Source organism: Theropithecus gelada, chromosome 9, assembly GCF_003255815.1.
Source record: "Theropithecus gelada isolate Dixy chromosome 9, Tgel_1.0, whole genome shotgun sequence".
NCBI lineage: Eukaryota > Metazoa > Chordata > Mammalia > Primates > Cercopithecidae > Theropithecus > Theropithecus gelada.
Genome location: NC_037677.1, coordinates 16,558,366 through 16,573,025, shown reverse-complemented (window position 1 = coordinate 16,573,025; position 14,660 = coordinate 16,558,366). Strand labels below are relative to the sequence as shown.

The following is a 14,660-nucleotide window of genomic DNA, read 5'->3' as shown; positions in this document are numbered from 1 at the left end:
AATGAATATTATCCAACCTTGTGAAGGATGGAAATTCTGACACAATGCTACAACACCGATGGCCCGTGAAGACATTATCCTAAGTGACATAAAGCAATCACAAAAAGACAAATACAGTATGAGGTCCCTAAAATGGTTTGAATTCACAGAGACAGAAAGTGGAGGTGGTCACCAGAGACTGGGGGCAGGGGGACTGGGAGTTGTTGCTTAATGGGTGTAGAATTTCAGTTTTGCAAGATGAGAAAGTTCTAGAGATTGGTTGCACAATATACACATACTTAACACTGTTGAACTGCACACTAAAAAGGTTAAGATGGGAAATTGTATATTATATGTATTTTATCACAATTAATTAATTTTTTTTTTTTTTTTTTGAGACAGAGTCTTACTCTGTCACCCAGGCTAGAGTGTAGTGGTGCGCTCTTGGCTCACTGAAACCTCCGCCTCCTGGGTTTAAGCAATTCTCCTGCTTCAGCCTCCAGAATAGCTAGGACTACAGGCACATGCTGCCACACCCTGCTAATTTCTTGTATTTTAGTAGAGACGGGGCTTCACTGTGCTGTCCAGGCTGGTCTCGACCTCCTGAGCTCAGACAATGAGCCTGACTCAGCCTCCCAAAGTGCTGGGATTACAGGCGTGAGCCACCACGCCCGCGCCTGGCCCATAATTAAAATGTATATCAAAAAACAAAACACTTAAACTACAGGTAGGTGAGAGATGGGGGAAGGGCAGACCCAAATGACTGAGTGGTGTCTGCAAGGGGTTCTGAGCACTGGCTGGGTAGCTGCTGTCAGCCCCGGGCTTCCCTGTCTTCTGTCTGCCTGTTGAGCTGTCCCTCCTTCCCTCCAGGCAGGGAATGGGACCAGCAATGCAATTCTTTTGCATGTGATCTCAGACATTGCTTTTCATGCCATATTCCAGTCTTCCTAGAATCAAGGGTCTTACTGACCCCATGACACACCTCCTCTGATGTCCTGGCTGGAAGGAAATAAGAAGAAGCCCTTCACTTTGGAAGATCGAGATGGGCAGATACCCTGGTCAGGAGTTCGAGACCAACCTGACCAACATGGGGAAACCTTGTCTATACTAAAAATACAAAAAATTAGCCTGGCGTGGTGGTGCATGCCTGTAACCCCAGCTACTCAGGAGGCTGAGGCAGGAGAATCACTTGAACCCGGGAGGCGGAGGGTGCAATGAGCTGAGATCGCGCCATTGCACTCCAGCCTGGGCAACAAGAGCGAAAACTCCGTCTCAAAAAAAAAAAAAAAAAAAAAGAAGCCCTTCCTCAGGAGAAGGCCAGAGGCCCTTGATGGAAGTTAAGGACTCGAGGGACGACTTCCTGCCAGTCCCCAGCCCTCACCTTTGCCTTGCGTTTACTGTCGTCCATGATCATCTTCCAGTCGGAGCCGTTGTTGCTGTACCCGATCTTGAACTTCCTCATGAACACCTTGTTCTCTCGGTGCTTCCCACCCTGAATGATGATGCCCCTCACGATCTTCTCCTCCCCCAGGTCTATTTGGAGCCACTCATTGACGTAGGAATGAGGTGCGGGTGGCAGTGCCCAGCCAGAGCGACTGGTTACCAGGCGGATGTTTTCAGGCATCCAGTTTCTGTCCCCTTGGTTGGATGATGTGATCTGGGAGTCAGAAATAAGTCCAGACACCATACCCAACATTCCGGAGCAAGGATAATCTGGGAGGTGAAATGAAATAGATAATGTAAAATGATTTTCTGGGCGACTCCATGCTAAGAAAGAAAATACAACATATGGAATAAAGACATGACTTTGTACCCAATCATATGCAATTTTCAGTCTCTGGATTATTTTACAGTAACTCTTCCCTCCCTCAAACTTTCCTCCTGCGCTGTCAGAATTCCTATCTCTACACTCACATCCCAGTAAGGCGAATCTTCAATAAAAGATACATTCCCCCCGCTATGAGGTCTTCTAAGTTTAGTATTCATATTTCAATCTCTTTGGTATCCAGAATTTATCCCTGGATCAAGTACTGGCCCTGCTTCAGAGAAGTTCATAGTTTATGATGGATTGGAGATATGCATAGAAGTTATTCCAACAGCAGGAAAGTTGCTAAAACGAAGGTAAAGAGACAGTGATGCAGAGGTAAAGAGAAGAAATGCATGACTTAGCCTGCAGGGGTAAGAGAGGACCTCCCAGGGCAGGTGACGTTTGAATTGAGTGTGGAAGAATAGTGACCACGATCCCCCGCAACCCTTCCCCCCACCCCTATTTCTAATTGCATTGGGGACTTTCCACAAGAATGTCTCATTGTCATCTCAAATGTACCATCAGCAGACTAAGACAGTCCTTTCCCTGGATACTGCATCCTTTCACTGAACCCTGTCTTTTAATTGGTGGCATCACTAATCATCCAGTTCCTGGCTAGTCATCTTGTCATTTCCATTTGGCTGCCAAATCCTGTTGTGTTTTTGTTAAGTAAAAGAAAGCAACAAAACCCTTGTCGCCTCCTTCCTTTCTTCTGGATTTATCCTGATCCGAGCGCTCTGGTCAGGGTGCTACATGAGCTCTTGGTTGGCCTCCCAGACCCCACTCTGAATCTCCACTACACCAACTGCTATCTAACTTTTCAGAAAATGTTGTTTTAACCATGTCATTCTCATCCTCAAAAATCTCCACTGCTAAATGAAAGAAGCCTGACACAAAAAGGACAAATATGGTCTGATTCCATGGATATGAGTAGCCTATCACTAGATCAGTCAGATTCATAGACACAGAAAGCAAAATGGTGGTTGCCAGGGCTTGGGGGAAACGGAGATTGGGAGAGTTAATGTTTCATGGGTGCAGAGTTTCAGTCTGAGATGATTATAAAATTCTGGAAATAAGGTGATGCTTGCACAGCAATGTGACTGCACTTAATGCCACAGAATTGTACACTTAAAAATGTACAATGATAAAATGAAAATGGTTAAAAGTGGTTGAAAATTGCTAAAGCAGTACATTTTATGTTATGTATATTTTACCCCATAATATAAAAGAGAAATCTCTTGAAAATGTGCCATGGTTTTCCATTACTGATGGGAAGATATCAAAACTCGATCTGGTGTTCAAGACCCTCATTTTGATTTCATCCCATTTGCCTAATTTGATTTTCTATTACTGACAATACATCTCAGTTAACCAATTCTCTTCTCATACAGTATAGACGTTATCCTCATCATTGCCTTTGCTCAAAACCCAGCTTAAGACTCAAAAAAGCTTTTCAAGCTACTCCAGCATTTATTCTGAGCTCTCCCATCTCAGAAATATGATGCAAGTAGCACAGAGCTCAGCATTCCACTGCTCTCTAAGGCTGCAAGATTGTTAGTGATATACCCACAGCAAGACTGTAAGATCTTTGAAGGCAACGAACAGCACCATAGACCTTTTTATGTCTTCTAAAGCAGCCCAAGTAGCTTCTGAGCACAAGGAGAGCATCAGTCATTGATGAATTCAATGGTGGCTTAATGACAAAATGTCCAACACTTCAATTATTTTCCTTTATAAACTGTATGTCCCAATCAAGAACATGTGCAGGAATGATAACCTATTTTTCTTTGAAGCAACTCAATTCTGCATAATGTAATAAAAAGTTAGCCTAAAAATATAACTACCCCTAAGTGAGAGGCAAACATCTAATGCAATTAAACTAAGTCCATGTTATCAGCTGAACCTTAAGAATTCATTGCTCAGATACTTTCCACAAGAGTTCTATGGTCCAAATCACGTCATTTCTTTACTCAGACATTCACTGCCTTCTTGTCTAGAAATTATGCATGTCATTTTCAATCAGGCATGCAGGCCTTCCATATCACGTCCTTGCAAGGCCTCTCTCCCCATTCACTCCTTTAACCGGTGCCAATTGACATGAAGAACTTCCTTACTTCTGGGAGTCTGGAGGCTTTCTTTCTATTCCCTCAGCAAGGAATTCCCCATCATCTTACCCTTTCCATGATCTGAACTGCTTAAAATCCTGACCTATTTTCGAATGCCACATCACTTACTTGGTTTTTCTGTTCTCCGTAACTAGACACAGTTTTCCATTTCTGGGCCTCTTCACACCACTTTATTTGCATGTCCCTTTTTTCTTTTTTCTTTTTTTTTTTTTTTGAGACGGAGTCTCACTATGTTGCCCAGGCTGGAGTGCGTGGGGTGATCTCAGCTCACTGCAAGCTCCGCCTCCCGGATTCACGCCATTCTCCTGTCTCAGCCTTCCGAGTAGCTGGGACTACAGGCACCTGTCACTATGAATGGCTAATTTTTTGTATTTTTAGTAGAGAAGGGGTTTCACCATGTTAGCTAGGATGGTCTCGATCTCCTGACCTCGTGAAGCCTGCCTTGGCCTCCCAGAGTGCTGGGATTACAGGTGTGAGCCACCGTGCCTGGGCCCCCCCAGCCTTTTTTTTTTTTTTTTTTTTTAAGAGACAGGGTCTCACTCTGTCACCCAGGCTGGAGTGGAGTGGTATGATCATGGCTTACTGCAGCCTTGAACCCTTGGCCTCAAGCAATCCTCCCACCTCAGCCTCCTGAGTAGCTAGGACTACATGCAGATGCTACCATGATTGGCTAATTTTTTATTTTTTTGGTCTTGCTATTTTTCCAAGGCTGCTCTCAAAACTACTGGGCTCAAAAGATCTTTTGCCTCCCAAATACTGTGGTCCCAGGTTTGAGCCACCACACCCGGCCCTCAAACGCTGATGAGCACATTTAGTTCTTTGGAATGCTGCTCTCTGCCTCCCCAGATTTTAACTTCTTTGAGGACATGAACTAAGTCATATTTTTCTGTTTTCTATGACTCTTCATGCCCTGTTTTATACATAGTATTTGCTCAACAAATATTTATTGAATGAATCAACTTAATACAATAAAAGGCAGCTGTCATTTTCCCAAGTGCCCTTTCCTGTAATTCAACCACAGTATTTGCTCCAGGCTGGGATCTGGAAACCAAGAATATACTCAGTCGGGATTAAAAAAAGATTTACAAAAACAATTTTACTAAGGGACTATGAAACTATAGTGTTAAAAATAGAGTGCCATTTTTTTGGCCACGGTGTTCATACCTGCCTGATTCCAAACAATCTTTTAGAAAGGCAGTGTTTAGCTGGTAATGGGGACCAGATGTTACCATTTGGAGGAAAACATAATTAACTTGAATACTGTAAGGAGAGCAGAACCATCACCAGATTAATGCCCTTTTTCTCAAGCAGACTCAGCTGGGGCATAGTTTCTGTATTCACAGACTTAGTGATGTCCTGCCCCCATTTAGCCAACATATCCATGGTGCAAAGTGAGACTTATTCCTTCCATATGGCTGCCTCATTAAAACAAAACAAAACAAAAAAAAATGAAGAGGCAACTTGATTTACCTTTGACTGAAAACTATTTGACTCACTTTTAACAATAATTTGGAGAAAAATTACATTAACAATTAATTCAAGGTTTGAATGAGATGATAGTGTTTAACTCTGTCCCTTCATAACAGGCTGGTACAGGTCAGCCTGGTACAGATCAAACCCTTTGGAAATAGTGTTGCAAGATTTAGCAAACAAACAACAAAGCAAGAAACAAGATGCCCAGTGAAATTAGAATTCAGAGAAATAATGAATGATTTTTTAGTATACGTATGTCTCAAATATTGCATGGGACATACTTATTCTGAAAAATTATGTCGTGTTTGTCTGCATCAAATTTAACTGGACATTTTGTATTTCACTTGGCAACCTTGTTGGGAAAGCTTAAGACCACTTCATTATGGAAGGGAGAAATTAGTTTTGTAATGGAGAATTGAGGTGGTTATTTTCAGTGATATTATTTTACAGTAAATCTCTGTACTCAGCTTTAATGGAAAAACTGAGGTATACTGGTAAATCAAATATCCAGTCAACCAATTTCCAAATAATGAGAAAATAATAACTGCATTCGATGGGAGACCCTGAATGAGCATAATTTAATCTTTCCTTGATGACTCAGAAAGTACCTCTGGATATTATGGTGTCTGAGATCATCATTGTGAATTCTGATTGACTTAGGAGCACATGAATATGTGTTGAAGTGCCAGGTAACAGACTTCTGGTTAATAACAGAAGACAGCAGACATCACAGTGTGTTAAGCAGGCATCGTCCAACGTGATTTTCATCAATTTCCACCTCTGCCAAAATGATGAAGCCTACTTTGTCAAAATAATGAAAATGCCTTTCATCAATCACCTATAAAGCAGGATGGTTTGTTCCAATCTTATTTTCTTTATATCTCTATATGGTGACAAACTGAAGTTTCCAGGATTACTATATTTCCTTTTTCTTTCTTTTGTTTTTTTTTTTTTAGATGGAGTCTTACTCTGTTGCCCAGGCTGGAGTGCAGTGGCCAGTGGTATGATCTCGGCTCACTGCAAGCTCCGCCTCCTGGGTTCACACCATTCTCCTGCCTCATCCTCCTAAGTAGCTGAGACTGCAGGTGCCTGCCACCGGGCCTGGCTAATTTTTTATATTTTTAGTAGAGATGGGATTTCACTGTGTTAGCCAGGATGGTCTCGATCTCTTGACCTCGTGATCCGCCCACCTCGGCCTCCCAAAGTGCCGGCGTGAGCCAAAGCACCCAGCCCAGGATTACTATATTTCTAAAAAATAATTTCTGAATCAAAAAATTAGGGTAAAACTTGGGGCTCTAGTGGCTTTGGAAGCCAAGTGATGTGTTCAAGCAGTAACTTTTGATTAGGTAGGCTTAAACAAAATCCAGATTGAATTATGACTACTCGACAGGGTGAAACTTTGAGGTCCGGCCATTTGTTTCTCAGAAGGTTTGGATAGAACTGCACTTCATTCATTCAAAAGTAACCACCAAACATTTGTTATGTTCCAGGCATACAGGACACAACAGAAAATGAGGCAAACAGGTCCCCTGCTCTCCTGGACCATCTAGTCCAGCAGGGATACTGTAGTCCTCCTTTCATTAATCTCCACTCAAGGGGACCGTAGCCTCAAGAAAATGAAGATTATCTGCTTCTGATAATCAAGAAGAAAAAGTTGAAATTACTGTCTTATTAGAAGCTCTGCTTGCCGGGGCATATGCTAGGTTCAATGTATTGAGTGCCGTGTACTATTTTAATCTAACGGGTACCATTTAGTGAGCACTTACTTTAAGCCAGGCGTGTTCCAAATTTTCTTTCATTTACTCCTCATTATAGTTGCATTAAGGTGAATCTCACAGACCAGAAAATGGAGATCAGAGCGAGTCTCAGTGTCTTACCCATGGTCGGTCACACATACACTAAGTGGACAGTCCATAGTCAAGCCTGGACATGTCTGCCTACCTTCTGTCCATGTGACTATCATTGCAATGTGTTAGCCTCTCCAAAAACCTGCCTGTAGCAATTATTTGGAGACTAGGGCTATTTTACTAGAGAGAAACTATTTAAAAGTATAGTGGAGACTATGATTAAGAGACTAGCACTAGGAACTGAAAGGAAGCACCTTATTTGAAAAATGGCTACTTAATTATGTATGAAAATATTAGGATATGCTATTTTAGACATCTAAATTTACATAACTAGATCATTTGACTATTTTTAAAAATTGAACAAATTATTTACTTTCTTTGCTCACATTCCTAGAATTACCTCTCAGGGAAATCCTTGTGAAAATTAAAAAGGACAATTTAGGTATTAAAAAAAATTCTATTCAACTAAAAGGATATGACATAAATCTCTAAGAGCCTGGAAATTCAGAGTTTTGGCTAACATGTTTGGAGTCTTTATGAAGTTTACCTCATTTTTTAAAATACAATGACATGAGATAAGGTTGAAGAAATGGGCCAGAAAATTCCACCCAAACCTCAAATAGCCTTATTTCTACAAATTTATGAATAACAGCACAAATTTGTCATGCTCTGAAAACGACCTAGAACTTTCTGTCATCTAACTGCTGATCGAAAATAAAGCCAAGGTTATATCTAACTTTTCAATGTCCTTTCTTCTTTCAAACCCCTCTCCACTCAATTCCTGCCTCTAAGGCCTTGAACTTTCTAAGTCTTAGGTCCTAAAATAATAAACAAGTCTGTCTACGGGGTGGAAATAAATAAATTTTTTATTAAAAACTCCGATGTTGGTTTTTACTTTCCAAACTGAACTCTACTATCAACAAGTGTAGTTTTTCCTGTTCATTAGCTCTTCTCAAAATTGCTTGTAATTTCATGGAACATTGCCAAAGTGATTTTTTTTTCCTTCCAAAGTCAGTATTCTTCTCGTCTAAAAATAATTAAACTAAAAAGGATAAACATAAAAATGGAATAAAAAATTAAATACCCTAAATACATATATAACATAATATTAAAAGGTAGTTCAAAGACTTTTAGACATTGTTTGCTTTTAATTACTTTTTAGTGAGTGGGTCAACTGATTCTGCCTTTGAACTTTCAAGTTTACCATGAAGATCACATTGTATTGGTATTTTTTGGTGCCGGTGATTGTTTCAATGAAAGTTTGGCAATGTATTTACTAAAATGGAAAGGAATTCTAATATGACTGCTATATACTGCAGAATATAACATAGTCATGCAAGAAAATAAATGGACAGGCAGAGCGCGGTGGCTCATGCCTGTAATCCCAGCACTTTGGGGGGCTGAGGCAGGTGGATCACCTGAGGTCAGGAGTTCAAGACCAGCCTGGCCAACATGATGAAACCCCGTCTCTACTAAAAATACAAAAATTAGCCAGGTGTGGTGGTGTGAACCTGTAGTAGTACCAGCTACTGTAGTAGTACCAGGAAGCTGAAGCAGAAGAATTCCTGGAACCTGGGAGGTGGAGGGTGCCGTGAGCCAAGATCACATCACTGCACTCCAGCTTGGGTGACAGAGTGAGACTCGGTCTCAAAAAACTAAATAAAATAAATAAATAAATAAACAAACAAACAAACAAACAAATAGACATAGCTGGCCAGGAGCAATAGCTCACACCTGTAATCCCAGCACTTTGGGAGGCCGAGGTGGGAGGATAGCTTGAGTCCAGGAATTTGAGACAAGCCCAAGCAACATAGGGGTTACAATTAGTTGTCTATACTGGTGCCCTCATGTTCTCCCACATGTATTTAAGAGGCAGAGGTAGGAGCATCGCTTGAACCTGGAAGGTTGAGGGTGCAGTGAGCTATGATCATGCCACTGCACTGCAGCCTGAATGACAGAGTAAGACCCCGTCTCAAAATAAAGAAACAAAGAAATAAAACTGCTGGAGAATGTTTCATGCAACAGTTAGTTACTGTAAATCTACTAAGTAGTAGTCAGTATCCAGGAAGCAGAGATGAAAGTCATGATACTTGCCTTCAAGCAGCTTACAGTCTAGTGGAAAAGGTACCAGTAAACAAATACCTACCACATACCAGGCTGTTTTATATCCATTATCTAATAATAATGCATCATCACAACTAGGCTGTATGATGTAAATAATTATGACTATTTCCCAGTTGAGATAACTAAAGCTTTGAAAGGTAAGTATATTGACCAAAACAATCTGCTAGTGAGTAGTAAGGCAGGAATTGAACTTGGATTTGTCTAAATCCAAAGTAGATGCTTTTATTATCAAATAAAAATTATTGCATTTACAAATTCATTCACCCCATATTTAAAGGTTTGCATAAATCGAAACAAGACAATCTTCGACTTCGAAGATTCAGTCTTCAATCTTCCACAGCTTACCAGTTATCTTGCAACCATATACTTCAAATCTCATAGATATGCCAGTTTCCCAAGTTGCAGGCTTGATTCGGACAAATCGAGTTATCAGTGGCTTGGGGAATACTGCAACCACAACATCTGTGGGGTTGGTGTTTCCCTGAAAGAGCTGTATGGGGAAAAAAAGTGCCTTTCTTTAGCAGAGGTTTTGAATTTAAATCCAAAAGTGTGTTTTCACAAGTGGTTGTAAAAAGTATTTACAATTTCAGCATTGTTGATCAAGGATGAGACGGCGTTAATAACCTGCTATGTTAATTTTTTCAATTAGCAATCAGAATGATGTCTAATATAGAATACTGTCCTAATCATCGATTCAATTTTCTGAGAGGCTAGAGCCTTTAAAAGCACTAATTACATGGATAATATTGATTAAAGAATGCATGCTATTATCTAAAAAGTGTGAAACTATTAACTTTACCAGAGGACCAAAATAATACTGTAGACGTGTCATGGAAACTCACTGTGACTTTCCCAAGAATCCCCAGAAGGGATGCTTTTTGGTTTCAGTGTAGGGTCTGGCTTTTTGAAATTCTAGGTTGTGTTTGCAGCTACAGTACTAGGTCAAACAGTGTTCTCCCCTTTGACTTCATTCCTTGACAGAAGATCTTGTCTCCCACACTAATGCGTGACTTTAATCCTTTTTGATTATTGGTAAAATTATGTTTTAGTGGTCAAAGTCAAAACTGAGTTATAAATTATTTTTATCTAAAAATCAGCTTTTCCAGGGCTTGTGCTTCAAGATTGATTGATTGATTCATTCATTCATTGATTTGAGGCGCAGTCTTGCTCTCTCAGCCAGGCTGGAGTGCAGTGGTGCAATCTCGGCTCACTGCAGCCTCCGCCTCCCGGGTTCAAGCAATTCTCCTGCCTCAGGCCTCCTGAGTAGCTGGGATTACAGGCACCTGCCACCACGCCTGGCTAATTTTTGTCTCTTTCAGTACAGATGGGGTTTCACCATGTTGGTTGGCCAGGCTGGTCTTGAATTTCTTACCTCAAGTCATCCGCCTGCCTCCATCTCCCAAAGTGCTGGGATTCTGCTTCTAGTTTTAAATCGAGTCATTTTATTCTAAGAAAGATGAGGCATGTGACTGCAAATGTAATGCATGCCAGGCACCAATGGATGTTTCCCACAAGGACTAGTGGGGGCCACTCTGCCTGGGCGGGTGAGCTGCAGTAGCATTCTCCAGTAAGATCTCTGAGGACTGGAGACTTTGCCATCACAGAATACTCTGCCTACCCTTGCCCGGATTTTACTTCAGCTGTGGAGTGGTGGTTTCTCAGTTAGTTTCGGGCCTCGTGCATTCAGCACCATGCTTCTCTGCACAGCTGGGTCAGACCCCTCCTCTTAGGCTGCATAACTGGAGCATCATGGGGCTCACCCGAGGTGCGCAGCTTCCTCCCCACCTTTCCAGGTGAGGACATGAAGGAGGTCCATGGTTTCCCAAGTCCTGCTCTTCCTCCTGGGAGAAAGGGCTTGTGAAAGTCAGGCTGGTGGTCAAATGCTTTATAGAGTTGGTTGTGGCTGGGTGTGGTGGCTCATGCCTGTAATTCCAGAACTTTAGGAGGCCGAGGCAGGAGGACTGCTTGAGACTAGGAGTTTGAGACCAGCCTGAGCAACATAGTGAGACTCCAACTCTCCAAAAAAAAAAAAATTAGCCAGGCATTGTGGTAGTGCATACCTGTGGTCCTAGCTACTGGGGAGATTTAGCTGGGAGGATGGCTTGAGCCCAGGAGTTTAAGGCTGCAGTGAGCTATGATTTCACCACTGCACTCCAGCATGGGTGACAGAGCAAGACCCTGTCTCTATTTTTGTTTAAAAAAGTCAGTTTTTAGCCTGATCTCTCTCGAGAGACTACCTGATATCCTAATTTATCCCAGTCTGTGATGGCCTTTTGATTTCTGCCCTACACCAGCATCTCCCCCTGGAAATCAATCTGTGTGGGAGCATTTTTGTGTGACAAAGAGTAACGGGTAGCTGCCAGGGAAGGAGGGCCCCCAGCGATGGTGCTCTCCTTATGGGGGCACCGAGTCCATGTCCGAGAGAGACCAGAAGTCTGGCAGGAGAGCTGTGTGTTCTGGTGCAGGCAGAAGGGAGGTGCATTTTGCTCCCACTCAGGGAGTTTTAAGTTTGCTGAAAATCATGTATTACACACATTCTCTCCAACATGAAGAGGGTTGCTGCAGTTGGTATTGGTTGAAAGCTGCACTCCTGGAGCAAAGTGGGAATGAGGGTAGAGGGGAGTGGCTGAAAGCTCCTAAAGTACAGAGAAAGGTGGGGTGAGCAGCAATCATGAGACTCTAGGTGGATGTTCTAATTTCATTTAGATTCAGCTAAAGTGCTCAGAATAGATGCCAAGCCTTCCTCTCTGCCGACTCCTTCCTTATCCCCTCTGCCTGTGCCCCTGAAGCCCTTCTGTGTGCCAGGGAGTTCCCAGGGCAAGCTGCGTGCACTGTCAGACACCCCTGGAATCTGTGGGTGCTCTCTGACAGCCCCCCTCTTCTGGGCCATGCAAACAACCAGTGGACAACATTTGAAGAAAAAGTGTTGCTGAAATAGCCCTTATGGTTTTTTTTCCTTAACAAAAAATGGTCATGTTGCTATTTCCTTTCATTCCTCTCATCTGCTTGCATTCCAGTATAAAGATAATGAAACACCAATTAAGTTTTTCACTTAACATTATTTTAGACCTTTCACCTTATGGTTCTATTTTGTTCTTTTTTTTTTCTCTTCAACCTTTAAGTTTCAGGGTACCTGTGCGGGATGTACAGGTTTGTTACACAGGTAAATGTGTGCCAAGGTGGTTTGCTGCACAGATCAGCCCATCATCTAGGTATTAAGCCCAGCATCCATTAACTATTTTTCCTGATCCTCTCACTCCTCCCACATACCCCACTACCGACAGGTCCCAGTGTGTGTTGTTCCCCGCAATGCGTCCATGTGTTCTCATCATTCAGCTCCCACTTATAAGTAAGAACATGCGGTGTTTGGTTTTCTATTCCTGAAGTAGCGCTTATTTTAAAAAGAAATGGCCTGAAAGTCTAAGATCAGCTCTCCCGGCTCTCTCTGGGTTCTTTGGCTGGTAGGTGCCTCATTAGAGTTAGTGATTTTTTATTTCCTTGAACCTAAAGTATGTCTTCGGAAATTTATTCCCAAACAAGAATCAGTCATGAAACTTGGGGTCAAAATTTACTCGCTTCATCTCCATGAGCGTTGACTGGGAAGGTTCTTCTTCCCTAGACAAACTGGTTGCATGTCCTCCGGGGCTCGACAATGGCCTTGAACTTGCCTGCCCATAGCATTTTCCTCCTACAGAGCAGCTGTCTATCTGTAGCTGTTTCCATCTTGCCTGCCCTGTCCGAGAGTGGGGGTTTCACTGCTTATCAAAGGGAATTAATAGGTTTTCTCACTTCACACCCAGGAAGCTTTTCTCAGTTCCAGATCCACAAGGAGAAAATCAAGTACACCAATGCTCAAAAGAGAGACAAGGACAGGTTAATTGGCCTCTCCCCAAGCCCATCATTGCAAGCGACCTGGATCTTTGCTCCTATCCTCATCAATTTCCTGTGTTTTGCTCGGCCTCCAGGGCAAGCTTTTAATTTCTGGGAGACAGTGAGTATGAATTCTCCAAAATCTTTTGATTAGAAAATCAGAGCAAGTGTAACTTCAAATAAACAGGCAGGCTGAGAAAAACATCTCAGTTCCAAATAAGCTAGGGCAGAGTGCCCAGGCACACAGTGTGGTCTGTGCTGCCTTCTTGGTTGAAAGTAGTACAGAGGTAGTGTGTTATTTGTGTGATCTGAGGGAACACAATGAAATACCTTTGGTTCCATGCGTTCTTACAAGAAGCAGTCAAATGTACTTGTAAATTAGTTTGTGAGCCACAGTAGATAGATGAAAAGATGTTTACTAAAACCAGCCCATTACAGAGAGAAAGAATCTATGAAAGAGAATGAAGAAATAGAGGGGGAAAAACAACAAAATCCCAAATTCCTAAGATTCTAAGAGGACAGTGTTTATCCCACGCAGAATCTGTGTCCCTGTGGGAGGCTTACAGCAATTTTTGAGTCTGACACTTAATTTGGCCAGTATTGACTTTTCTTGGAAACATTCATATAATTTCCTTCTGGCTTCTGGATCTGGGAACATGAGACACCTTGGTCAGATTTAAACCTCTAATTGCACTTTTCATTTCAAATCAATTCAAAAACAAACCAGGCCAGACAGAAAGCTACTAAACAAACAAGTAAAAATTGATCATCCATTTAAAAGACTGCATTGGTTGCCGTGGTGGCAGCCTAACTTACAACAGGTTTGTTTCCTTCTTTTATGGTGATCCAGTCTTCCCCGTTGGAGCTAACGTCAATTTTGTAAGTCTTGACATAATATTTCTTCTTGGTTTCTTTTGAAATGGCGCCCTGTGTCCCGACAGCCGTAACGAAGCGTAGAAGGCCCAAGTCCACCTGCAAGACAAGTACAAGCATGGTCAGTGCACCATCCCTGCAGCACTGTAATCCAAAGCATCTTTTCTAGTGCGCTCCATGTTGCGGCTTTCATCCACCTGGGATCAACAGGGCCTAATTCCATCAGGTGTCCATCGCCCCTGACTCCTCCCTTCCATTCCTTGTAAAGAAAGGCAAAGTCATGATCAATGTAAACCAAAAATAAAATTCTAAGCCCCCTGACCATCTGAATGGACACCTTGTTCCAGCAAGGGCATTCCAAAGCTAACCTGAAAAACTAGTTCAGGCCATGACAGGACAGTGTGGGGGTCAGACAAGCCTCATTATTATACCCTCATCTCTGTTGGAATTAATGATAGAACAGACTCTTTAAGTCTGATAAGAAACATCTGCAATGTATTCTCTCTGAAGCCTGCTACCTGGAGTCTTTACCTGTACATTATCTTAACCCAGACATTCCTA

At 42.1% G+C, this 14,660-nt stretch overlaps 1 protein-coding gene across 7 annotated transcripts in view; it reads right to left on the bottom strand.

Moving 5' to 3' along the window:
• Positions 1 to 14,660, bottom strand: part of NRP1 (neuropilin 1) — a 159,067-nt gene that overhangs the window by 34,984 nt on the left and 109,423 nt on the right. For all 7 annotated transcript variants that reach the window (XM_025396077.1, XM_025396079.1, XM_025396076.1 and 4 more), the window contains 3 exons: positions 14,043 to 14,198; positions 9,702 to 9,846; positions 1,361 to 1,692 (listed from right to left, as the gene is read on the bottom strand). In XM_025396077.1, the coding sequence (XP_025251862.1) occupies positions 1,361 to 1,692; positions 9,702 to 9,846; positions 14,043 to 14,198 (633 nt within the window). The remainder of the gene's footprint in view (positions 1 to 1,360; positions 1,693 to 9,701; positions 9,847 to 14,042; positions 14,199 to 14,660) is intronic.